Below are 27,500 nucleotides of genomic sequence, written 5' to 3'. Positions count from 1 at the left end.
TCTCTAGCTTGTGCAAGTTATCTTAGTAAAATAATATTGTCCTCAACTTTCAAAGCACTTTTAAAATTATCAGAAAAGAAGATTCCCAGACCGAGTATGATTGATTTGTCAAGGAAATTATCCACTTTTCTGTCATAAGAATGTGTTAGGGGGTCTCAATTTTCCTTGACCTACTCTCCTCTCCCTGTAAACTCTGATTAGCTATTAATTCATTAATCCACAGTGAGTTAAAATTATAATAATATTATATCATTTTTACTGAGAAGCACAACTGCCAAGGATGCCTTTTTTTACTCACTGGTCAATTCAATACTTCACTTTGACTTTGTTGTATTTGCATACATGTAGAACTGTTTTGACTTTTTTGACTGTTTTGGGTTATATTGGGGAAGGAGAAACTATTTCTTTTGGGCCTTAACAGAAGCGGGTTGAAATACAGCTCCAGTGTGGTTCATTTACATAACCTTCCCAAATACTTCTATGATTGTAGGTTGCTCCCACAAGTCTTACGTGGTTCAAAAGTGAAGTGTTGGGGGAGGGAAGAAAGTTTTCTTCAATGCGGGCTACTAAAACTTGTATTCCCACGACTGATAATGACTAATAAATTCATGTCATTTCAGGCCATTTCTTATTGGGTGTATGTTGCGGAGGATTGCTGACATGCTCAACTATTTTCTTTTAAAACTGGTTGGACCAAAAATGGGGGAATTAAAGGTATTGTTTGTAATCATTAAGTTCATGTAAATGCATCAATATTAGGCCTTAGATGTATTACACCACTTAACAACCTTGATTAAAATCAACAGATTTCTATGCATGTATGCAGCAAAGTGGTAAACTAATGTGTTCTAAGGTGGAGGTAAAAATGCTTAAAAGAGGAAGGGGGCAATTAGGGCAAAAGTATCTGTAAGATTTGTTTGGTTGAAGAGAAGTTTAAGCAGTTTACACTGTAAAGGATGTGAAACGTTCTTGAAGATAGTCCATAGAGCTGCCCGTTCCAGCCTTTGTATGCCTTGTCATGCTTTGTTGGTAGCTGCATCCAGGACTGTCTCCACGGGCAGAACTTCCATAGTTGATGACATCCATGACAATGGCACTTCATCCTCCAAGACCAGAGTTCATAAGCATCTTATTACAATATTATTGTCTGATGCTCCACCAAACCCCTTCCTAGATGCGTCTAAGCTGCTGTGAACCATTGATTAGCTGGGCCATGTGGATTCTTTTACAGTGCCTTAATTTATGCCTTTAACTGTTTTTGACCTCTTGCGCTTTTGTCTCAATGGGCTATTGTTCACTTGAAAAAAATTATATAATAAACATTTTCTGGAATGGAAATTGATTTGAAATTTTTAAGAGTAGAGCTACATGTAGGTAGCGAAATGTTAACATTGTATTGCTTCAACTGAATAATGATTTAAAATAAAAAGAGCTATAGTCCATAAATCATTCATTTTGCACTTTTTTAAAAATATTTTTGTACCTGTTGAAACATTGTATTCCAATCTGATTCATTTTAATTTTTTACCTGATCTCCTGACAACTTTGGCAGATGTCTGGGATTGTATTCAACTTCTACATCTTAATAATTTTTACTCATTTTCACAATAATTATTTATCATAATGCAGAATTTTCATTTTCAGATTTGTATAAGTGGCTAGTACCAAATTGGTCATTAGTTCCGATATCAAACATGCCTGGTTTTTGTCCTTTTCTCACAACAAATAGGTGAAGAATTTGTCACAGTTCCATTTCAAGCCTCAGCAGCTAGTCTCTGATATTGTAGACATCTATCTTAACCTTGGTGAAGACAAATCTTTTTGTAAAGCAGTGGCTACAGACAAGAGATCTTACTCTCCCAACCTGTTTAAACAATCTGAGAGGGTGCTAAAGTGAGTCGGTAGTGAAACTTGTACGCTGTTCGCATAGACATCAACAAGATGTAGGCATGAAAAGATGAAAAAATGTTAAAGTGCCCCTAACCCTAAAATATTTTTTTCGTAAAATGAATCTTTGCACCTGTTTGAAACGCATTGCAGCCATTTTTTTCATTTTTCTAAAAATCCTGCCATTTTATAGGCTTCGAAAGTTGCGAAAATCCAAGCATCTTTTGATCACGACTGAGTCAGAAGGGAAGTCGGTCTATTCCTGATTTGACGTCACAAACTGATTTACATTGCATTAACTCTTTGTAAAAATGCACGCAAAGCAGATTGTGACGTCAAATCAGGAATAGACCCACTCCCCTTCTGACTCGGGCGTGAACAAAAGATGCTTGGATTTTTGCAACTTTCAAAGCCTATAAAATGGCGGGATTTGTTAGAAAAAGGAAAAAATGGTCGCAATGCGTCTCGAACAGGTGCAAAGATTCATTTTAGCGAAAAAAATATTTTGGGGTTGGGGCACTTTAATTTGGGCTTTAGTTTTCAAAAGTAGATACCAATACTCTATTCAAAGGATGAGTGCCATAAAAACCAATTAAGTTATCAACTGAATAGTGATTCATCCAGTGGGTAATACCATGCATTTTAAGAATTGAGTTCTGAATTTAAGAAGTGATCATTTTTCTGGCTCAATTTTTTGTTGTCAATTAACATTTTTCTTGTATCCTATATGTTACTGCTATTTAGTGTATTTCATGAAATATGACTTACTGGGTATTTAACCCTTGAGTTGCAAGGTTGTATGAAAATTAACAACTGGAGAAGTGCCTTCATTCATCCCAGTGCCATTTTGGCAGACCGTTTATTGCAGTTAACTGCTGAAGCCTATAGTGGCGTTTATGCAAAGTTTCCACTAATATTGCTTTATTTTTTTTATTCATGGTTTCTTCCAACCTTGTTTATTATGAGATTTGATCACCTAATTGAAGGGCTGGATGCAAAAACCTAGTGACAATTTCGGTCGATTTTCAGTTTTACTCAAAACTAGCCCAAATTTTGCAAGTTGACTGGAAATGAACTTAAGAACAATGCCCTGGTATTTTTTTACCGATGTGAGCTTAATTTTGAGAAATAAGCTATGCAAAAACACTATTGGCTTCGCCAGAATTTTGACTGATTTCTTGAATGAATCACACGCCGCTCTTTCCTGTTGTAGGTTGATTGGTAGACCTTCTTCAGTGATTTTCAAATTAAATGAGCTTGCCTATCATGTAGAAGAATGTGCAGAGGCAGAAAAGGAAACAGAAGACTTGCCAGAGGTAAAAACGTTACAGAATAGTCATTGACCCTTTCACTGCCGATGGCTCCCCCATTGACGAGTAAAATCGTCCGGCGTTAGACAGAGTAAAATCTGTGTCAATTTGCATTTTTGGCAGTGAAAGGGTGAACATAGAAGTTTAAGGAATGATGAAATAAGTTTTGGTAAAGGTAAAGTCACTTTATTTAACGTCAGTAGTTCCTTCAGTTACGAGGCTGGTATCAATGGAAGCCAACGGTGTGCCTTTTACCCCCCCCCCCCCCCCTCCCTCTGTCAGTGCTCCATTTAAAGGGTATTTAAAGCTATAGCTACACGGATAAGAGGATCAAACCAGGGACCTCTTGCTCCAAAAGCCATGCACCAACCAACTGAACTACGCCTCCTCCTCATTGAGTCTGTGGAGACAAATTTATAGATTTCATTCAGCATGACTTCAATTTTTTTTGTTTTTTTTTAGCCCCCAGATGAGTTTGTTGATCCAATTACAAACATGCTGATGACTGATCCAGTCATTCTTCCAACTTCTAACCATGTGGTGGACATGTCAACTATTTGTAGGCATTTGCTTAGGTGTGTGCATAGTTGTTTTTTTTTTTTTTTTTTTTCAGAAACATGGTAGTCTGTCTCATAATGTGTAACAAGATGTTTATCTTCCTTGTTCCTTGGTGTTGGCTAAAACCCGCACACTTACAGAAATGTTACCAATACAGTGTTCGAGACCCCAAACCTTAAAAAATAAAAAAAGGTCTTTTTTGAGTAAATGTGGCTTATTACATTGTAAACTCATGTTCTTGGGGCCCTATTGTAAGTTGTGTGGTTCTCAGACGGTCCAGGTCACTTGTGTCACGCATTCGTGTTATGTGACACGAGTGACCTGGACAGTCTCAGAATCAGGCTGTATTGTACGTTACCACTCCTTATTTTTTCCAGTTCAGAGTATTGCATAAATTGACCAGGAAAAAACACAAGTTAGGAGTTGTAACTCGATAATAGAGTGATTTAGCATCATGCTTATGACAAACAGGAAACATCAGGATGAAAATTGCGTTTTGCCTTAAATCAAAGAAATTTGTCTGATAATAATTCCTTCACTGTTCACTTCAGATATTAAGTTAAAATTCACACTTTTTCGACAAGCAACTGCCTGGCGTTGGCGGGTGTGATTTTTGAAATCCAATGACATTTGATAAAACAAGTTTCTGTTTTAGAGATTAAGAAATAAGAGATTCAATTGCAAGCGAGCTCGCGGGGAGAATCAAAATACAAGTTATATGGCTCAAGTGAATCAAATGTACCCAAACTTCTTCGGTACAAAGCTTAATCTCTGTAATGATCACTGTTCACTTTTGCTCTCTTTACTCTTGTACATCTACCATGCCTACATCTTGGACTTAACTTAGCATTATAGTAAAGACTATAAAAAGTCCAAGAAAACAAGGTTGGTAAGGTCTTTTGCCAACTTATCTTATAAAGAGTCATAATTCAAGATATCTATCTTCTCATGTTGCAGTGACCAGACGGATCCATTTAACCGCTGCCGTCTTACTCTGGAGATGGTGCAAAGACATTTTGAATTAAAGGAGAAGATAGAGCAATGGCTTTCGGAGGTCAAAGCTAATAAGAAAAGCTAATGACTCCCAAAATTTGAGAGATGCTGGACATTAGGTAGACAGTTTTTACCCAAATAGGAGACTGTGTTAAATATTTTAAAATTTCAATTACTGTAATAACAAATTAGCTCTCTGGTGTCATAATTATGACAAGTTGCATGTATGATAGGCACTTGTGTATTAACTGAACCCAAGTGTGCCTTTGCTTGAGTTGCCAGTAATGCCAATAACAGTATTTTTATTATTGGAGAGTGGACTTTCTTCAATTTCTTTGCTTTCTGTCTTTGCCCTGGTGTCGGTATTAAAGTTTCTTTACTACTTGTGTGACTTTCAGGTAGGCTAGAGCAAAATTTTGCACACCAAAACTTAACAAAACCGTAAGTCTTGTCACACAGCCAATGTGAGAGACATGTCAAACCCTGAGATGATAACAAAAATTGCTTTTCAATGCCAACATAATGATGATAATAATAATGATGATGATGATGATATTATTATTATTATTATTATTATTATTTATTACAAAGCAGTCTGTGATGTCCTTTCAGGGATTCACGTATGCCTTTCACTGCCTCGGCTGTGGGACAAGACTGCCACTTTTTGGCAATACAATTCATATGACTAGCTTATAGCAAAATCACAGTGAGTTAATGATAAATACATGTTAAAAGCTAAAAATCTGACTTCTGTGAAATTTTTTTTTTTTTGCGGTTAGGAGCACTTTAATAGCGTATGTAATTATTACTCTGAAAAAAGGAAAAAAAATCATTATTTATTCCTTCCTGTGAATTGACAATGGTATTTTGGTCCAGACTTCTGTTCTTTAAGTGACTGGCTTTTAAAGACTTCGCAAAGAGAGTAAAGAAAAGAAGCAGCAAGAGTGAGCCAAAACACAGTGAATCACAAAAGATGGTTCCTCTTTTTTGTCTTGTATGCTATGCAGTATTCAAAAGGTCAATAGTACAATCAGCCTGACAAATCACTTATTCCCTGGATAAGCATTAACAAAATCAATGATAGTACTATTACCACCCATGGAAAAGTGATTTATCTGATGGGTACTTCTAACCCTTTGAATCATTCTGCAGACTGAGACCCAGATTTTAAAAATAGCTTCTATGGACAATTTTGAGTCAACCTTTTTTGAGAACAGCACAAAGACATTCCTTGCCTTGCTATAAAAGCGTCTCTGTCACCTTATGGAGGCAACTCTAAGTTGGCATGGATTTAAATTGCTGGCAGGATTTCTTTTTTTTTTAAATAACCATTTATGCTTTGACCAACCAGATATAACGGTTTTTAGTGAACCTTAGATCTAGTTGTGCGATATGCCATCAGTGAGGGACTTTTAAACTAGAAGTCTTGCAAAGGTCGAGCAAAAAGTGCAAAAGAGTACAGGCTCCATATCTCCTTTTGGTTGAGAAACAAGTGCAAACATTCTAAATTTTTTTACGGTTAAAAGGTCATCACCAGTATCTTCACTCAAGCCACAGAAAAGTTTATAACTTCAAGAAATCATGCACAAATTCATTCCAAAAAAATATTGATCAACAAAATATATTTAACAAATCTAACTAAAAAATATTAAGTTCCATTAGCTGCTGCAAAAGGCAAACTGCTCAATGAAGGGGGGACGTGTTCTTTGGAATACTTTTCAGTGTTCAATCATCATCTTTTCCGTGTTTGATGATTCTTGTGAATTTCACATAATCAAACATGCCTTTGGAATCCACAGGTGCTCCATGCAACATATCATCAATTTCTTGGTCTGAAAACCTATTCAGAGAAACAGAAATATGACTTGTTAGTTCACAATAACGTCTGGCCTTCAACACTTTTTGTTCCTTTGCAGCATTTTTCAACGTCAAATTTTCAAATGGAGCATATTGACATGTGATCCCTTAAGACAAATATAGTGTGGGGGAGGGGAGGGGGGTAGGGAACAGAGCGGCATTGAGGTTGAGGTCTCATTGTTGGTTTTCCTGTTTATTGTGAGATCTACTCCAGTTTCCTCCTGTTATAGACAAGTATTTCAAAGTTGTCATCTTAAGACCACCCTTCTGTTGATGCATGGCCAATGTTATCCTCTCAAATTAATGGCAATAATGCTTGTGACTAAAATACAGGTGCACTAGACCTATATGGGTTTTTAGTTCAATGTTGGATGTTGGAGAGGAGAATATAATCTTACTAAACACGGCTCAGTTTTCAATCCTTGACGATGTTGGATGACATCTGAAAGCATGAAAGGCCTGTTATCTATGAATTCAGCTTTATCATTTAAGTCAACATAATGGGTTCATTCTGCCCCCACCTCCCCTCCCCTCTTGCTGTAGGCATTTAGAGCCTGATCAATGCCGATAGCACTTCAATCGAATACCAACAAGTTGCTCGATAGTGGGGCTTAAAAATCGCGCGCGCATTATTTGGGAAAAAGCTTGTGAAAACACATGACAATTACTTCTCTGTGTATAATTGAGCCACATCCGTCACAAACACTAGAAGCCCACACTCTTTGGATGGAAAAGATTAATTTTCTAATGCACTTAAGATAAGACATCGTGGAATCGATCAAAATGGCTTTATCTAAATCGCTGTTGGGAAATTCTTGAGGATATTACAACAATGATGACACTTAAATCGCACGTAATAGCATTCACGCAGAGCATATGGCGTCGGTGAATATCGAACAAAAGGTCGCTTTGATTAATTGAAGTAATGAAACTCGTGCTGACATTGACTGAGAAAGAAAATGTGATGATAATATCGAAATCAAAGCTTTCACTTGCTCAATTCAAGAATTTTATTGGATTGTTTCGAACCAAAGGTGGATGGGCGAGCCATCAAAAATTTCCGCAGGATTGAAATTTGAGAAAAATAATCCGATTTTTACCTGAGTAGCGCTAAGAAGTAAAAGATTAAAAACGATTTAATAAACAACTCACCGGTCTCCTAGGGTTTGAAGCAAAGGTGACCAACCTATCTTCATCCAATTTTCCGAGAGCTTCATCGTCAAAACACGCGAACGCATTTCTTATAACATCTTCAGGGTCGGTCCCATTTAACTTCTCGCCAAAAAGCGTAGCAACATCGTAAAATTAATGGCTCCGTTGGCGTCGTTAAGCATATCTTCCACGTAATCGTCTGTCACATCTTTGCCAGAGAAGCGAACATATCTTTCAAGTCAGCTGCATCAATAAATCCATCCCGATTCTGATCAATCATGTTGAACGCGTCTTTGAACTCTTGCATTTGCGACTGGTCGAACATGGCAAAAACGTTTGAGGTTGCCCTCTGGGCCCTCTTTTTCGTGGTCTTCTTAGTTTTAGCTTTGCTGGACATTTTCGGTGCTCAAGGTATCTTCGAACAGTGCAGTCAACCAGGCAAATGATTTTCACGCCGTTGGAGTTTCGGATAGGTGGTTACACCCATGTGTAATCGCACCATTATAGTAAATGGCATTCACCTAGCCGTCACGCAAAAAATTCCCACTTTCTAATTACTCCAGTGATTAAGGCGAAGAAGTGAATTACAATTTAGTATGTGGGGGCAGTCAGTGCTGTCAAATACCCCGACCTTTGCCGGAAATTATTCTTGAGAATTGCAAAATTTCTGCCGTCTCAATAATGGCGAAGATATGTTGACGTCATCAGAACACATGTTAACTTTTTTTCAGAAGTAGCAAAAAAAGTCTTCTTGTAAAAAGTCGAAAAGATTGTCAAAAAGTGCAAACTAAAACTTCGCTCTTAGAAGCTTGCTTATGAACAGCTATACCCAAGTTAAGGAACTATTAGGAAAGTAACGAGAACTTGATAATTCACGTTCAGTGAGCACACATGAAATCACGACATGAAATCAGACCGAAATCCGCATACCCAATGCCGGGTTGGGGGGACTCCCACGTAAAAAGAACGGGGGTGGTTGTCGTGCCTTTTAGGGGTTAAAAAGCGGGTTTGGTATCTCTTAGGGTGTTCAGCCTCAAAGGTCCACAGCGGGAGCTTTTGCGGTACATTTAGGGTATGTTATGACAGGAGACTTTTGACAATTAACTATTTTAAGTTTTGTCCAATTGAAAGCCATAATTTGGTACCTCTTAGGGTTCTATTTCAAAATTTCTCACCCCCCCCCCCCCCACCAGGACCCAATGTCGGAAGCCCATTGCGGAGCTCCTACTATTGTGGTGTTTTTTTTTTTTCACGGATTCTGACACATGTATAGAATTAATGTATAACTTTACGATCATTTCGACCTTTTTCTTTTTAGCAAGATTAAAAGCGAATAATGAATATTTTTGTTACAAATAAGGGAAAACCCTCACCTTACCCAAAACGGGCAATCCAATGCAAACGGAGTTGCCCTGCGAACGCAGACGTATTTCCGGCGGTCGTTTTACAGAGGATCCGTAGTGATGACTTCCCATCGCTGAGTAGCCTGGCCAAATGTAACATGGCGGAAAGTTTTGAGTGGCCTTGGCAGTACAATTTTCCGCCATTTTTCACGTAAGTAACACCTGAATCTTCGTCACTCAAAATGCACACAAGGAAATAATCGAAGCAACTTTAATTTCACAGGTTACAACCAAATTTAGACACTAGAAACAAGCAAATACAGGGCTGGTGTGATTTGGTACTGGCTTACTACAAACATCACAAAGGCTTCATCCTTGACGTCAATGAAGCACAATCAAGCGATTTGTTTTGCAATAAGAAAATTGACCGTATCCTTTTTTTCCTGTTTAAATGCCAACCACCTAACGCAATGCAGGTATCTTCCAGTAGTTCAATAGGAAGAGCATCCGACAGGTGTTTCGTAAGCTTAGATATACGGAGGTGGCCTGATTTTTAAGTGGTCCTTCCGCCCGTCGCTAAGCAACTAGTTTGCCATGGGCGCATTACACTTCACTGCGCCTTTCAACAGCATGCGGACTCTAAAATTCAAAGGTCAATCGAATCGACAAATGCGTTTTTCGCTAACATCAATCAAATGTTCAGCGGCTCCTCCCAGCTTCGGACTATGTTGACTGAACTGTGCTCAACAATGTGATTTGATTACTGCACGCTTGACAGTAGTTGGAAGCTTGGAGGAGCCGCCAAATATTTGATTGAGAGTAACGAATAATGCATTTGTCAGTTGACCTTTGAATTTAAGAGTCCGCATGTTATTGAAAGGTGCAGTTAACATCCATTGTTGCATGTGGCTCAGTTTGTTGAGCATGGAGGACCACATTCTTTGATTCCACTCACGTGATAAAACAGCCATGTTGGTGCCAAAACAATAGAAAAAAGTAGGCCAAGTTTTGCATAAAAACAGAGTCAAATTCCCAAAAGACTTTTTCACTATTGTTCTTTCCACCAACATGGCTACCACGACATCAGATACAAAGAATGGGAGGTCATAGGTTCAAATCCTCACAGACACTTAAGTGTCTATGTGGTCTGTGGGGTTTTCCTGGTTTTTGTAACTTTTTGAAATGCAGGTAACTGCCTGGATTGTTTTTTGGCATTCTGGCCTGTTTTTCGCCCTGATATCTCTGAATAAAAATCCTGCTTGAGCCACACCCCTTACGGCTGGCGGAGTAATCTATCCCAAAGGAGCCTTGGAACAAGTCAAGTCGAACGTCATTTCAGTATGGGAGATTCCCACAAAGAAATCTTCTCTGACAGTTCCATGTGCATGCAACCTTTTCCGGGAGAGAAGATGCCCAATAGATGTGTTGCGGGTGGTTGTTCGAATAAAAATATTCCGGAGAGGAATATTTCTCTCAACAAAATTCCTTGTTTCCGCAATGATTGCAGTGAAGCGAAAGCACGGAGAAAAAAGTGGCTTGACTTCTTAAGTTGAAGCGAGCAAAGTGGGAGCAAACTGCTTCTTTCCTGAGTATGCTCAGTCCACTTCAGTAATTCAGAGGATTTTGAGGCACAGTTCTCAATTCCTGATGTCAAGAGACGGCGGGAATTAATTAATAAAGGATGATATTGGACCTATTCCTGAGCCGAGATTCCCCAGAAATTTGTGGAAAGAGGAAGAATTACATGTATCAGACAGAAGTCATCACCAGGTTTGTGATGACATGATATACTTTGAGTGTTGTTGTGTGAGTCGGTTTTGCAACTCCTGTTGTCTCTCCTCTATGAGTTTCCTTTTGCCAGTGTACTCTTCCATCCATTGATCATCGGGAAGCGGCTTCTCGGAGTACGTCTTATCTTCCAAATCGTTTTTACCTTCAGTTGAGTTGGCGTCTACTTCCTTGGGTTCTTCAAACTCGATCTCTTCCGTACATGACTCTGCCAAAACACTGCTATCGCCATTTTCAGACAGAAAGTCCCTCATCACTTGTATAATCCATGAATGACCCTTTCATTCCCGTGGGGTTCCCCATTGACGAGTAAAATCGTCTGGCGTTAGACTGAGTAAAATCTATAAGTGTCACTCTTGGGAGTGAAAGGGATAATGGACAACATTCTTTCTTAGAAAGGAAGCTTGCTGGTCAAGACGGTAATTTACAAAGAATATGCGCTTGGCCAAGGTCTGTGAGAGAGCTTTGCTTTGGGCGCTTACCTAAGTCACGTCATTGAACACCAATCCCCAAGTCCTCGGCCAGCGTTGAGGGGTGTGGCTCAAGCACGACTTTTAAATGGAGATTTCAGGGCAAAAACGGGCCAGAATGACAAAAAAAAATTCCAGGCAGTTATCTGCGCTGCATAAAGTTACCAAACCCAGAAAAAACCCCACAGACCATATAGACACTTTACGAAAGTGGTGCGTTTGTAATTCATCTGCAAGTGGGTTGGACAATGGAGTGTTCTTGGATAAGGACTAGAAACTGTAAGCTCATTTTTGTATCCTTTCACCCACACACATCACATAGAAGAGGGTGCAGGGATCCATTTTTTGTGGTCTGTCCTTTTCTCTCCATTGAATGTGGCTGGCTTAGCATGATGTCTCAAAAAGGGCTTCTGGTGTATGAGGCCACCTCAGGATAAGTCAAACCAGGACCTTGCTAAGTACTTCTGAAACTCATTAGTCATTCAGAAGGTTGTTAGCCAATCGGAGTTCCCCTTTTTGGTTTGGTCATGTTCAATGTATCTGGATACATTGAGACGCTGCATCAAAAACTTGTGCTTCATGTGTCCTCAGCAAACACTTTAAAGCAATAAAAACACTCCACCTTCGGCGTCATGCTTTCATGTGTTTCTCAGTGTTTGGAACCCCTGGTGAGACACTCGCACTAATTTTTGATGTATTACTAGAAGATTTAGATGTGTATGTACATGTAGAAAATCCATTATGGGATTACAGATTTTGAGACTGGGTTTGGAACTTATTTGATTGGGTTTGAGATTTACCTGTTATCTCTTGCAAAAGTGGGAGGCGCGCGCGGTGGCTTCGTGGTTAGTGCACTCAACTCTGGATCGAGTGGTCCGGGTTTGGGGCCTGGCCGGGAACATTGTGTTGTGTGTTCTGGGCAAGACACTTTACTCTCACGGTGCCTCTCTCCACCCAGGTGTATAAATGGGTACTGGCGAATTTAATGCTGGGGGTAACCCTGGGATGGACTAGCATCCCATCCAGGGGGGAGTATAAATACTCCTAGTTGCTTCATGCTACGGAAACCGGAGATAAGCGCCGGCCTGATGGGCCTTCTTGCTCATAAGTAGTGGCTTTACCTTTACCGTACTTCTTGCAAAAGCTTGCTTTAGTTTAGAGCTCTTCCTTAACATTTTAACCAGGTAAATTACCTGTAGATGCTATAACTATTGTTTTAGAGGAGCTTAGATTAAAAGGTGGGGCATTTTTTGGTTTAACTGTTATGCAAGTGTAGTCAAACTTAACAAAGTAATAAAGTGAGCGCTGATTGATAATTGGATGCTAGTAGTTCTGTACAGTCCAAGGAGTTGTCAGGCAAGCACTTGCCATCAGAAAAATCATTTTAGAATTATTTACAAACTGTTATGATCTGGACAGGAAATATTGAGTGGGAGGATAAGAAAAAACAAAGATGTCTTGTGATGTGGAGGACACCAGATGAATGGGCTTCATTAATATTCAAATGGGTAAGATGAATAAATTTTTCTTGTCATCGGACTGAATTTGAGGCTGCCTTAAGACATATCCGCTGTACAAATTATGCACAGTATTGCCTTTATCAGACTAACTTGGGAACAGGCATACCGTGGAGCTTTTTATCTGGTGCAAATAACGAGGTGGGATGTTATCTTTGCTTTTGTAAGGTTTGAATAAAAAAAACAGACTGTGAGTGTTCCCTAAATACAGAATAAGAGGTCATAGAGTGTTTTAGGTGTACTACTGATAAATAATTGATGCATTAAAGATTGTTAGAGCGGTTTTCAAATGAATGTCGTGAAATCAAAACCAAGTAGTAATTACTTTGGTCAATCAAAAAGGACGAAGACAATCTGGTAACCAATCAAAACTCGAAGTAATTACATGTAGCATACACAGCACACGGGAAAATGTGCACGCGCGAGGCATGATTAGTTTTGGTTTCACTTCTGATTGGTTGAAAATTGATTTTTAAAAAGACAAGAAAATGTGCTAAATAAATCAAAATTTTTGCTGTTGTGTTTTAAGGTTCAGGAAAATGGGATGACAGACACAGTTTGTACGTTGTTTGAGTTAAGAGCAGGAGATGACACTGTTAACGAAGGTAAGGCTGTGAATGAGAAGTCCTTTGAGTATAAACATCATGACATGGTAATCAGGTTAAATTTTGGCTTTTTGTAAAACTGTGGCCAAGTTCTGAAGAATGCATGACCCAGTTCTGTAATGAGAACACCTTCCTCCCCACTGAACTCCTGGAACTTTACATGTAGGGTGTTTTCATCTCCAGAAGTAAGTAACAATCCATAATTTGAATAAGGCACTTTGCTGTCAAGTTTTTAGTTAAACCATGCCTATAAATGAAAGTAAAGCTGAAGGTGGTCAATTCTTGTTTTGATACAAAAATCTTTTTGGACAAAATATGTGTAAACTCATCATCATTGGCTGTCTGTCATGGTTGACATTGACTTATCAGTCTAGAGAGTCAGCGTGGGCAGCCCCACTTATGGGCGACAAGGCCTGCTCTAAATCTGTCATAGCAATGCTGTTTGCTACACATGAAGTCACTTGATGAGGTGGAGGAGTGACACTTCTCTGGTATTCCGTGCAGCGTTTCTCCTCAATGGCCGAAGCTGCCAGCTTATGTGTTTGACGCCATTCAATGCATTGCATTGCCATCTCCTCCCGGTTGTTTGGGGAAGTAATAATAATAACTTTGATATTTACCCCGGAAAGTTCCACTCACCCAAAAGTGGTTTTCCGCGAGGTCCCACATCTGATCAAATCAGAATTTAGAGATGATGGTTTGGGGAAAGGGTAAAAACCGGAAAACCTGGAGAAAAATCTTCTCGGAGCAGAGTAAAGAACCAACCAACAACAAACTTAACCCACATAATTATAGCCACGAGTCCGGAATCAAACCCAGGCCACATTGATGGGAGGCAAGTGCCATAACCACTACATCATCCCTTCTACCCAAATGCTAGAGTTCTTGAGATGTCTCTTCAGCACATATTTGTACTGAAGCCTCTGCCTACCATGGTTCCTCTTGCTTTGGTGCAGTTCAGCTTAGAAGACTGCCTTTGGGAGTCTGCTGTCCTCCATCCTGCAGATATGCCCTTCCCAGTGACTCTGCGGTGCAGTATTGAGGGCCTCAACACTCACTATGCTGGCACGACGCAAGATCACATTCCAGATGTTTAGGTCCTGATATGCAGGATGGCGTGCAGATGATGCAGTTGGATTCATGTCACTGTCTTGATGTGTCTGCAGAAAAGGTCCTGTCAGACACCACAAAGAGAGGCTGGTGCTTCTCCGTTGCTTTCTCCTGTAACTGTCACAGTGTGAAGATCATATATGGAGCTGAAGCTGCACTGACTCTCCAGTAGGACATGCTCTGAGATGCTCGTCAGCTGGTCGAGGATGATCTTTGCCAGTGATGTCCAAAAGAGAAATCTTCCTGTGGTTTAAACTAATTAGCATAATTAAAAATAGCAGGCTTAAAATATTAGCCAATGGCTACACTCTGTCCATAGTGCATGACTGCAAGCTAGATACTTTCCCATGTGGCCTTCTTAGTCAGTCATTAAGCATATTTTATTTCATTCATTTTTCACCAGAATTTTATGGAATTGATATGTGGATGCTGAAGAGAGCTTTAAGTCAACTTGAAGCAAAAGGCAAAGCTCAGATGTTTGAAGCTCCTAATGCAAGTGATGACAGTGGATTAGGAGTGAAATTCTTCTCTTAGCAGAGAAGCTAGAGAAATCCTGAGAGACTGAATTCAGTGCAGGATGAAGTAGGCCTCTTTAGCAGCCCTTACTTTGGCCTGTCATTTCAAAAGGTCTGCACAGCAGCTACTAGAGACATAAGAATTTATTGATGACTCATTGGTTATCTGGACTCGAAGAAAGACAGATAGCCAGCCAGGTTTTAGTGTCCATCTGAGTTGGCTACATTCCGATTTTCATCATGTATTTGACGTTCAAATTGTTAACAGAAAGAATGGTAACTTGCTCCTAACACCGTCAACCCCAATGGACTAGAAGTTTTTTTTTTTTTTTGGTAAAACTCCATGTAATGTAATTTACCTTAAATACAGCCAGGAGTCAGGCTATTGGCTGTGAGCTGGATGAAAAGTTGAAGTGACTTGAAAATGAAAGTGTTACCGTGTTAACTGTTCATGTATACACTCCCATTTTAATTTAATATACTTTTATATTCATTTCATCCCCGTTTCGGCGAAGCCGCGAGGGACCATTAAACCCAGGGGCGAAGCCGCGAGGAGAATGGGTAGGGCCGCTGCGCTCCTCCCCATTCTCCTCGCGGCTTTGCCGCTCGTTAATTTGCCTCTCGCAACAACTACCACCAGGTACACAGGCTAATTGTTAGGCACATGGATTTCTGGCTAGGAAACTTCTCCTTTCCTAGCGTTAACAAATTGAATGGTGTTCATGAATATATGATTTTTTTTGCGTGGAGTTTGAGCATGTTAAAAAAGACGAAACGTTTGACTTTCTTAGCTAAAGAGCACTGATTATGCGCTATAGACCATTTTGTATTCTCAGTATTGGACTGGAACTAGCTTGCAATGGAGGCTAATTTGGGGAAATCTTTTTAATTCATTGCAAGGTTTTCCAATACTGAGAATATAAATAAGGTCTATTGAAAAATCCTAGTATTGATAATAGACCAATTTCGATATATTAAAATTCAGTCCTAAAGCTCAGTGGGTTAGAGCGTCGCACCGGAATCGCGAGGTCACGGGTTCAAACCCCGTTTAAGTCCTGAAATTTTCAGGCTTCTCTACGCAATTGCAAAAATTGCGTTCATAACTGCGAAGAACATAGCTTCACTTGATTTTCATATCCGCAGTTCATATATGATTCATTTCATATACCATTTCATCATTGATTCATTCCTCACGGGACCATTAGAACCCACAAATGACCAGCGCCCAACGTCAGTGGCTTCATAGCTCAGTTGGTTAGAGCGTCGCACCGGAATCGCGAGGTCACGGGTTCAAACCCCGTTGAAGTCCTGAATTTTTCAGACCTATCTACGCAATGGCAAAAATATCTTTCATAACTGCGAAGATCATAGCTTCTCTTGATAAGTTTAATAAATTGTAATTGTAAAACGTTAGTGGAGCAGCATAGAAGCCTGAAAAAAAATCTTGAAAATCCAGGCTCGAACGCGACTTTAGCAATTCCCATGGCCATGCAATGAATGCCTTTCAAGTCTGGAATTTTTTTCAGGCTAATTTTTTTTTTTCGCAATCTCTTCCGCTAAGAAAGGGTATACTTATCCACTATCCACGGCTCAATTATGTGGCTCTCTTCCATCATGATTTTGTTGAGCAAACTGGCATCATCATTTTGTGAACTTCCTTTTTCTTCTCTTGTAAGTGAGGAAGGCATGAAGGTTAATTTTAATTACGCATGCCTGTGACGCGTGCGCGGCAGCCTTCATTACTACTAAACAATCTTGAGGACGTTGCCTACTCATTCAAAGGTATTTTTGCGTGGTTTGCTGAATATGCTGGAAAAGCAGATCTTAACAAGTGTTACTGAAATCCGAAAGGAAAATCGGGGCTAACCACGCGTTTTTCCAACAAATTTAATCAACAAAATTTGTGAAAAGCTCTAAATTACAAAGCTCTGTCATCATAATCAGCTATGCTCATATCTTGAGCCGTGATGCTCTTGTAGCATTCTTCATTAATTTCTTCCACTTGGAAATGTTTTGAGTGGTTTTCTGACACTCTACATTGAGCCGATTACACCACGCATTTGGCAATATTGTCCGCATGATTAAGTCGAGGGCGTTCTCTCTTTTTATTGCCACAGACGTTTCCCTTCAAAACAGTTTTGGTCAATTGACAATCACCTGCGCTATTCAAATGGCCGAAATATGCGAGTTTGCGCTATCTGACTGAAGAAAGGAGTTCACGATCGGTGTTAAGTTCGGAAAGTATACTTTCATCTGTACGATGTTCCTTCCAGCTAACATGGAGCATTTTTCTCCAGAACCACATTTTTGCTGATTGGAGATTGGATCTTTCTTTCATCTCTCACCATTCCTCATCTCCATAATATAATAATCTGGTCCACACTAGGGTCTTTCTAGGGTCTCCACAGGGGGGCCAGTTCGATCATGCGTTATTTAGATAAAGCTGTGCGTGCTTGGACATCTTTGGAACAAATCTCCATTGCTAGTTTTAGTGTAGTAATCCAGAGGTTGCTGCTCGGTTAATTTTTATCCAAGAGGTCTTGCATTTTATCGGGCGATTCCAGAAGGGCAGTATCGTCCGCCCTGCATATCTGGCATTTCTCAAGGGGTAACCCACTATTCTGATTCCACAGTCATCCAGGTCGACCTCACGCGTGACATGTTCGGTGTATAACGAGATAAGGCCGGGTGAAAGGATACAGCTCTGGTGCACGCCTCTTCAGTTCGAGCATCGGGGCATCTCACAAACGCACATTGATTCACATACAGAGAATTCAGTAACGCAACGATATGTTGTGGAAAGCCCATTTTCAGCTTGATCTGAAACAGCTGGGTCTGGCTTATGGAATCAAAGGCCTTACCAACCTCGTTCCCAGCGACAATGAAGACCCTGGGAACGAGTTTAGGCCTTACTATAGTCAATGAAAGTAATTATGGCTCCGAAGTCAGGTAGAGCAATTAGGGGCTTAAGCAAACGGCAACGAGAACGTCACAAATTTGCATATTTAGTGGGTAAAAACAGTAGCTTTGCACGCCCTGCACGTGCGTTTTTCACTTTTGTCCATTTCGTTGCCGTCGTCAGCAAAACAACAGCGTGAAATAGCCAAGTTTATGGTTTTATGAAGAACGCCGGCACTTGCGAATAAAATTTTCATTTTCTCTCCGAAATTGAGTGCCGTTCCGACTGGTGTCATCTTTGAGGAATAACCATATTCGTATTCTCGGTATTGGACTGGAACTAGCCTGAAATGGAGGCTACTTTTTAATGTATTCCCCCGCAGTAGCCTCCATTGCAAGCTAGTTCCAGACCGATCCTGAGAATACGAATATGGTCTATTACCACACCCTTGTCATATTAAAAACGTTGACATAGTCACGAAGCGATTAAAATAACGGAAATTTATATTTTGAGATGACGTTCTCGTTGCCGTCGCCGTTGTCGTTGCTTAAGCTCCCTAAAATATCTTCTCCATAAGGACTTGAATCAGTATTGACATGTCTGAAGCTAACATGTCAAAGCTATGTATGGTGTTCTTTTCCAAATTGAGGCTTAACTATCTCTGAAAAATGCGTGGTTGCCCCCAATTTTCTTTTTGGATTACAAGAGCACTTGCTGAGTTCTGCTTTCACCGCATAGTTTTAAACTGCGCAAAAATATCCCTGTATTAATAAGCACCCACCCATAGGAAACCCGAGTATCTCAAGATGCGCAGAAAGTATGCGCAATAACAATAGTAGGCACCGCCCTTAAAGCATTCGTCCCTGAAGTGGCCTCCACTGACGAGTAAATCGTCCGGCGTTAGACGGAGTAAAATCTGTAAGTATCACTCTTAAGAGGGAAAGGGCTGAAGGGACCTACAATCTCAGACAAACCTGTTGAGACAAAGCGACGTTTTTGGTAGTCCAACAACTTATCCAAACTTATCAACTTATCCAAATGTTCCTCTTAATATCAAATGGCGACCAGTAAATGAGCATCTTCACTACAGAGACACTGTAATGACATTTAGGGGCATGAAGGGCCTAGCCCCCAAATATTTGTGGGCAAGTCTATTCACTGTCATAACACTAGAAACAGAGAATCCTTGATATTCCTCCAGGTAAGACAAAGTCCGGCCAGCGACGTTTCCTCTACAGAGCGGTCAACATCTGGAACAATTTAGACAAAGATTTTAAACAGTTACCTTTAACATCATTTTAAGAAAGTTGAAAATGCACATGCTAGAGAATTATTTTAATGACCGCTTTTTATAATTTTATTCATTTATTATCATAATTTAGTATTGAAAAGCCCCCCTGGGGAATGCTAATAAAGTGTATGTATGTATCTAACAGCCGCCCTTTCCCCTCCCCCCAAACTCCAATGTTGATTTATCTTGGTCGGAAATATACTGTAGAACAAATGGCAATGCTCAGCAACATTGACTGAGGGGGGGAGGAGAGTGGGGAAGGAGAGAGGAAGTAGGGGTGTGTACAAAGGACGGTGAATTTGTGTCACTGTCTCAACAGTTTTGTCCGAGATTGTAGGTTTTTCAGTGGACCTAGGTGTTGTTAAAGAAACTCTGCAACGAGAGAAAATTTTTCTCATATAATAGCCCATTTCCGAGTTGCTGCATGACTCCGTTTCAAAGCGAGTTCTGGTGCACAACCATTCAAATGGAAATGCGTTGCGTATTCTTATGCAAGACTCACTTCAAGACTCACCAAGACTCACTTCGAAACCGAGACAAACAGCAACTCGGAAATGGCCCATTCATTTAGGTCCTCAAGTTCCTATTACACGTACAGACACGGAAGTCCGTAATGGACATAGGTCTATAGATTCCTTCAAGGAACATATCATAACATAAAAAGGTTCCTTTCATAGCGTTTCCCGATGCCTGTAGCCTAGCAGTTCTCGTCATGTCAGGGGCACCCAACGAATCTGTTCCTCACATTATCTGTTCCCCAGGGGAATCTTGCTGGCTGGCAAAAATACAGGTGTTTCGATTAGCTGGCTGGGAAATTTTGTTATTGATAGAGGTTTTGCCTGAGAATTGCTGACTTTTTCTAGCATTTCAACCCGAGCTGGCTGTAGAAACTCTGAATACTGAAGACGACTAAAAAAATAAAAATAAAAAATAGAAAAAAAGAGAACCCCTCCCCTGTCCCAGAGAGTAGTCACAAACATACGACGGCTGGTCAGAGTGATTGCGCTTGCGGAAAAAACCTGTTTTGTCCCGGTTTGTGTCGCTTTTGTTCGGTCGTTTTGGATAGAGGGATTTGAAAGCGCGCGGAATTCCTGGCTGGGAAATAAATTTGATCAGCTGGCTGGGAAACCAACCAATTTTATCTAGCTGGCTGGGAAATTTCTGTGTGTCTTGCTGGGAAAAAGGAACAGATAATGTTTTCCCAGCAACACTGAAAAATACCTGAAAATGCCTTAATAATATTTATTTTCATTAACTGGGGTATAATAATACAATTTACAACAAATTGGTCGTTGGGTGCCCCTGTCATGTGAGAAAATTCCCTCATGTTAAGGGAACAAAACAATCTGAACCTTCCGTGACCTTGAGAAACTAGGGATTTCTGCATCATTGAACCTATAGAAATAACAAGACTACAAAGTACCGGCTGAAATTCCTTGCCATTACGCCTCAGTTACCATTTATTCACAAGCGCTTACTACGGTTACGTGGATTCAACCCTTTGATAATTATTGCTACATCAAATTCGTAGTGTAAACTTGGTCCACCTGATCTGCGTACGACTAAAACACGATGAGTAACTCGTATTTGAAACCAATTTGGTTCTGATACTTGGTTCTTATGTCGTCACCCATGAGGCAGCTCATAGGGCCTTTTGAAAATCTTGACTTTTAATGACTTTTTTGATTTAACCATGGTCGGTAGATGAAATGCTTTATTTTTTCTCCTGCGATTATTGAATGCCTGAGTAAATCCCTGACTGACAACCTTTAATTATACACGACGGAGCTTTATCGTGTACAGCCAAAAACTGAAGTAAATCATAAAAAAATTCTCAGCATTTAAACTAGCTTAACAAGATAAATACAATCAAAAATTTAATGTGATTTGAATCGAAGATTTTGAAAATTATTTATTCCAGAATTCATCGTTTGAAGGCTGTAACTGCTTAACAAATTACATCCTTGTATAGATTTCGTAAAAGATCCTTAAGAGTGCAAATAATTGATGACTACGTTAGTTTTCCTCGTTGATTGTTTTGTTTTTGATTTCTATTCCATCTCTAATGTTTATTCCATGAAGCAATAGTTTTAACCAAATCTCTGCTCATTTTAGGTGTCCCAAACTAACATACACGCAGCTATTTTAGTATTTCTTACTGCTTGTCTGTTTGTAATTGTTATTCTTTATTCATTGCTTTTGTTTGTTTTTTTTTTCTTGTAATTAGATCTATTTTCGTGTGAGTTTAGAAGTAAAAAAATGAAATTGAATTGAAATTGTAAATTGAAATCGAACATTAAAATTTACAACCCTTATTAAAGTGTCGCACTTTTCCACGTTTTCCATAAAAGACCTAATATCCACACAGTCAAGAATAGATCCATTATGTCAAAAACTTGTTAATTGTGGTAACTGTTGATTGTTAATTGAGTAGTAATTACTTTTAAATGACAACAGTCTTAATTTTGTCCTTAAGTAAAATAAATAACTACGTCATTGAAGTTGTTGTCAGTGATTAAGTGTTAAGAGTGATTGATAGGTTCAGTGATGGGCGCGCCCAAAAGGTTTTCATGCTGAATTTCCCTTACGAATGCCTGCCACGCAGGCTAAAGTCTCGCCCTTCTTTCTCAAACAATGAAAAGTAAAACCAAAACTATTCGCGAGTGTCTCGCGCATTTTCCTGTGGTCTTCAAGCAAACTGGCCCGGGTTGCTAACCAGTGTTAAATACCATGGAGACCGGTAGGTATTGATTCCGGCCTCTGATTACTTCCAGTTATCTCGGAGTGCCATCCGTTTTATCGCGCTGTTTACTATCGTTATGGGCCGGAAGCGTGGTTAGCGCTAACCGTTGGTTAAGAGGTATTAAAACCTACAGGTTTCCATGGTATTTAACACTGGTTAGCGCTAACCATGCTTCGAGCAACCCGGCGATTGGCGACTAATTATCATAACTGTTACTTAAGTTTCTTTTTTTACCTTCATTGGGACTCGACTTATATTATACCTTTCCAACTCGATCAGTTGTTACGCCTCTTTACAGCACCGAGCACGCACTTCCAACTTTGCTTTGTCTTCCTTCGTCTGTTCTGTTGAGTCAGACGCAAATGGCCAGAAAGCGTTATCAAATAATGATGATGATGATGATGATGATGCTGCCGAAGAACTGTAGACAGTTCAAAGGCTCTGCCGTTGTGCACATTGTTGGTGTTAATGACGATGATACTCTTCCTTGTCTTCTTCAATGTCATTAAAGTCGATGAATTCTTGCCGTCGCAAACGTTTTATCGCGCCAAAGGGAATTTGTGGCACCCTCGCATTACAAAAGTAAGTACGAACATTAAGAACATTAATTAAACCCTTTGACTCACCATGGTCTAAAATTCTTCTCGCAACTGCTTTCCATGGATTTCTGTGTTGGCTAGTCACGAGGAATTTGGTGTTATATCAGGATCATACCCATAAGCTGATAATAATCTTTATCTCAATACTTGTCTACCTGAGAATGTTTTGAAATTGCGGGAGGAATTTACCACTGATCCGTCCTGGAAGTCGGAAGGTCAAAACCTTGGAAATCCGAGAAACAGTTCGTAACTGTTACTCTAATTGATTCCAAAGATTACATTTTTATAGATGCTAATAATTGGCGCATTTTCCCAGAAATGATGAAACTCGTTGTAGGTGCCATAACTTTCCGCAATTTAGGGGGGTCGATTGACCGTATTCCGGAATAGAATACATGGAATATAAGTTAGATATCCTTCGTTTTTACGGAGATTCGCATTAAAAAATTGGCCAAACACTTGCTAAAAGGATATTTTAAACCTTTTCTTATCCTTGCTGTTTAGAAACGTTGACAAACATACCGTTTTAGTCATCACTCCCACGTATTCTTATTAAGGAATAGGGTCAATCGAACGCGCCCTTAAAGTGCGCGTGAGATGTCGACTCGCATTGGAACATACGCTTGGTATCCATAACTCGGTTCCAAATGATGAACGGCCGAGAAAAGTAATGGCATGTGTTTTTGACCACGACAATGAAGGAGGCGGTGAAGTCCAAAACAACCTAGATGGAAATGAATACTTCTTTGTTTTCACCAATCAGTTAATTTAGCCATTACTCATTTGTTCGAGTCCAATACTGTGTGCTATTAGGGAGCTTTAGCAACGACGACGGGAACGGCAACGAGAACGTCATGTAAAAAAACTAAATTCACGTTATTGCGATCACTTCTCGACTATTCCAAGCCTTTTAATATGACAAAGGTTTGGCAAGTCCCTCAGGAATGAAACCGTTACGAGCGGCGCTTAATTTAGGGAAGAAAAATGAAAATTTTTTCCAGGTGCTGACGTTCTCCACAACACCTCAAACTTAGTAATTTCACGTTGTTGCTTTGCTGACGACGGCAAAGAAATGGACAGAAATGAAAAGATGCACGTGCAGAGCGTGAAAAAGCTATTGTTTTTGCTCACTAAATATGCAAATTTGTGGACGTTCTCGTTTGATGTCGCCGTTGTCGTTGCTAAAGCTCCCTATTGATCTTAGTGCAACGTGCACAAGGAGACGCTTTGTATCTTTGTCGTTGGTTCTTGTGACCATTATTTAAGAGTATGGAAGTTTTCAACGATGTTAATTGTTGATATTCTAATATTTTTTACCCAGCTTCCTTCTTTGGAGTATTGCAGTCGTCGTATAGAAGAGAATATGTTGTTTTATAACCTCACAGGTCGTTCGCCGCCTCCTTCTTCTGAACGAAAACTTTCTGACTACGAGGTCTTTAAAACACTTTCTCAGCTAAGTTGTCAGGAGATAGTTGCGCTAATTGCCAGCTCGCAGCCAACTGAACAGGAAACTCATTTTCCTCTCGCCTATGTTCTGCTGCTTTACAAAGGCGCGGGGTTATTGGTGAAACAGCTTCAATTTATTTACATGCCTCAAAATATCTACTGCATTCACATTGACACATCTGCTTCTTTGGAATTTGTGAACGCTGTCGAGAGCGTTGTTCGGTGTTTGCCTAACGTGTTTATTACCAAACGGAGAGTCAAAGTGATTTACCGCCATGTGTCTACTGTTCGAGCTCAGCTGAACTGTATAGAAGATCTTTTGGAGAATCCCGTTCCCTGGCGATATTTATTGAATTTATGTGGTCAAGATTTCCCTTTGTACAGTAATCGAGGTATTGTACAAGCACTGAAAGCTTTGAAGGGTAGAACAAATGCTGAAAGTTGCGAAGTGAAAAGCAATGAAGCACTGAAAATGCGAACGGGCAAACTTCACGAAGTAAAACGCGTGACTGGGACAGGCCAGACAGGACACGAGGCCTACCGCTTGTTTAGAACAGGGAAAGACAAAACTCCCGCTCCTTACGGAATAAAAATCTTTAAAGGGTCATCTTATATTGCAGGATCGAGGGAATTCTGTAGATTTGCGGCTTATGAAGAACCTGCAAAGGCTTTGCTGGAATGGTTGAATGATACCAGTTGTGCCGACGAGTCGTTCTTTGCTTCGCTTTACCGATATCCGGGTATTTCAGGAGGAGCACCAGATGGGCGACGAGCAGAGTTTATAACTCGCGGTGCGGTCAGGTGGTACAAAGCCAAAAGGCCCGAAGATCGCTGCTACGGGCATTGGCTTCGAGAGATATGTGTTCTTAGTTTGGCCGACTTGAGCTGGTTATTCGAGCCAAAATTAGAGAACATGCTGTTTATTCAAAAGATTGATTTTGATTATGACAACGAACTCGTTGATTGCCTGTATGTGAAGGTACAGAGCCGGAGGCAGCACCCATTGAGTAACAAAGAGATAAACTGGTATGATCCTTGTGAAGTTTAAAATACTAATCAAGCTGGCCGCGTTTCTTCTTCTTATTTCTTATTCCCTAATCCGGAAGGACCTGTCTGTCCTTGAATATTGATGATGATGATCTATATTTAAAGGGGCAGGTTCACGTTTTTGCGCATGACTAAGCTTTGGTGCTAGCAGTTGTAAATTTTACGGTTTCGCACTGAACCAGATGTTCTTTAATCACAGAGAGTATTTAAGGCAAATGCACTGAATTACTGAGGCCCAAATTTGATGGAAGATACTGCGGGTTTACACAGAAAGTATCAAATTCGGTCAAATATAGTTTTTTCCATCGAATTTACTGTAGGGGTCGAGCATTTTATTATACGTACGAGTTGTCATAACGCACGAGTTATCTATTCGCATGCAGTGGGTCCATAACATATAGCAAATGATGCAATGAGTAACTCCACTTATATGGCATTGTTTCCGTTTTCTTGATCAGTGCTTTCGATTGTTTCAATAACAATGGAATTAAATGGGCTGTCGTGACAGTTTGCCCATGAGCAGAGACGTGATACTCTCCCTTTAAGTATAAAGACCTCTTAAAGTAGCGCTGGCATTACGGAGTTTAAGATCTGTGACGCGACGGTAACGAAAACGTCATTTAAAATTGCAACTTCTGGTCAATTAATCTTTTTCACCATTATGTCGGCTTGTCTAACTTCTAAAAACTAGTGTAACTTTCCAGGAACTGAATTAGGAGGTGCGGTGTTGAAGCTACGACAGAAAATTCAAATTCGCTTGTGTTCACGTTCTCTCACTGGGAATTGGTAATTTCATGTCGTAGATTTGCAGAAAACGTGAAAGAAATGTACAAAAATGAAAAATGCACGTGCAGAGCGTGCAAAGTTATTGTTTTTGCTCATTAAATATTCACAATTTGTGACGTTTTCGTTGCCGTCGCGTCGTAGATCTTAAACTCCCTAGTACTTACTTAAGGACACTGCACGTAGAGATCAAATCAATTTAACTCAATTCAAATTATACAGTGGTCTTTTTGAAAAGGGGAAAACGATGCACAGCACCCGAGTAAAAACCTGCCGGGAATTTAACTCGGGCCACATTTGTGGGAATGTCAATTCTCACCACTTCGCCATGTTGGTGTCCCCAAACAATGAAATGGCTGCCATGTTGGTGTCCCGATCCAATCCTCCGGGAATTGAAAGCTATTATTATGCTAACGTATTCTTTTGTTTTCGTTGAAAAACATGGCCGTTGATCACCTGAGTGAAACCCAAGAATAATTAATTAACTCGCTTGCTTACTAGGCATACTTAAGTACATAGTTGATGAGAGTCTAAATCACTTGAAACACAGCCGAAAATCCAGCTCAAAAGTTACCAACTTCACGATAGCTATGCCACGTTCAGTTACAGCTTGATACAAAGCTTCTTTCCAGCGGGCGTTAATCTAACACTCTCGGCATGCATAGCAAGCGTTTCTGTACGATTTTCTGTTGGAAGAAAATCAAACAGAAAGAAAATGATAAGTGCCCCTAACCTTAAACATTGTACTCTTCTGAGATGTATCTCTAGTGTTACCTACAGCAAACATATAACTATTTTCTTTTCTATTGATGCGCTGTATCACGAAACAAAACCAGAAGTCGTCTGTCCCTTGGCCGAACTACTTAGAGGGATGGTTCAATCTCTGTGTTGTATGTCACAAACTGCTCTGAAGGGTAACTCGTTTTCTTGGAAAACTATAATTCAAATCCTGTCGCTTCCAAACCTTGCTGCCACGAGCAATAACATAACTAGGAGGTACACAAGTATGTTTTTAGACGCAGATTTACATAATTGTGGAAATATGCCAAATAATCGATTGTCTAAACATAGTTAACATTTAAACTTTGGTCTAAAAGAATCCGGAAGTGACAATGATTTGCAGGCAGCTTTGTTTGGTCTCGCATAATTAGATTTAGATCACGTTTTACCGTCGTAATAAATAAGATATTCCTAATGAAACAAAATGGTCTCAAATATTTTTTGTCTATTGAAAGTTTTGTTTTTACGTACCTCTCGCTAAATGTGATATTTCAGATTTGGAAGTATAATTAAAAGAATATGGGTGAAGCAAAAGGGAAACAAATTAGCAAACATCACGAAAGATGTTGGGGCGATCTTTATTATTTTATTTTTGGGTGTTCGCTATCGTTGTTTAGACTTTTTTTGACTCAACCTTTGGGACTTTTCAACAGCCAGTCTCCGTCAGTAGAGTGTGAGTGTGTAGTACTTTTTTTTGTTTACAAATTATAAAATAGATGACGAAATCCCAAAAACTCAAATTACTTGAAAACATGGAAATTTATTCGGCATAGCCGATGATTTTTTCTATAGCATTCTAGAACTGTT

At 39.8% G+C, this 27,500-nt stretch overlaps 3 protein-coding genes and 1 pseudogene across 3 annotated transcripts in view; 3 read left to right on the top strand and 1 right to left on the bottom strand.

Annotated features, from left to right (window-relative positions):
• Window positions 1–5,601, top strand: part of LOC138049835 (ubiquitin conjugation factor E4 A-like) — a 34,859-nt gene extending 29,258 nt beyond the window's left edge. The window contains exons 24-28 of the mRNA XM_068896289.1: window positions 621–714; window positions 1,730–1,893; window positions 3,101–3,203; window positions 3,660–3,772; window positions 4,713–5,601. Of these exons, the coding sequence (XP_068752390.1) occupies window positions 621–714; window positions 1,730–1,893; window positions 3,101–3,203; window positions 3,660–3,772; window positions 4,713–4,833 (595 nt within the window). The 3' untranslated portion in view covers window positions 4,834–5,601. The remainder of the gene's footprint in view (window positions 1–620; window positions 715–1,729; window positions 1,894–3,100; window positions 3,204–3,659; window positions 3,773–4,712) is intronic.
• LOC138049836 (myosin regulatory light polypeptide 9-like) lies at window positions 5,507–8,274 on the bottom strand (annotated as a pseudogene).
• Window positions 8,275–9,238: 964 nt separating this feature from the next.
• On the top strand, window positions 9,239–15,545 carry LOC138049834 (vacuolar protein-sorting-associated protein 25-like). Its single transcript, XM_068896288.1, has 6 exons — window positions 9,239–9,311; window positions 9,384–9,529; window positions 12,543–12,596; window positions 12,778–12,866; window positions 13,405–13,480; window positions 14,994–15,545. Exons 1-6 carry the CDS (start codon window positions 9,259–9,261, stop codon window positions 15,122–15,124), a joined length of 549 nt encoding a protein of 182 aa, XP_068752389.1. The 5' UTR covers window positions 9,239–9,258; the 3' UTR covers window positions 15,125–15,545.
• Window positions 15,546–23,876: 8,331 nt separating this feature from the next.
• On the top strand, window positions 23,877–27,311 carry LOC138048865 (N-acetyllactosaminide beta-1,6-N-acetylglucosaminyl-transferase-like). Its single transcript, XM_068894979.1, has one exon. The coding sequence runs from the start codon at window positions 23,923–23,925 to the stop codon at window positions 25,129–25,131; it is 1,209 nt and encodes a 402-aa protein (XP_068751080.1). The 5' UTR covers window positions 23,877–23,922; the 3' UTR covers window positions 25,132–27,311.
• The last annotated feature ends 189 nt before the right edge of the window (window positions 27,312–27,500 follow it).

Source organism: Montipora capricornis, chromosome 5 (genome assembly GCF_036669925.1).
Source record: "Montipora capricornis isolate CH-2021 chromosome 5, ASM3666992v2, whole genome shotgun sequence".
Lineage (NCBI taxonomy): Eukaryota > Metazoa > Cnidaria > Anthozoa > Scleractinia > Acroporidae > Montipora > Montipora capricornis.
The sequence above is the reverse complement of the archived record's forward strand: the minus strand, read 5'-3'. Positions and strand labels throughout refer to the sequence as shown.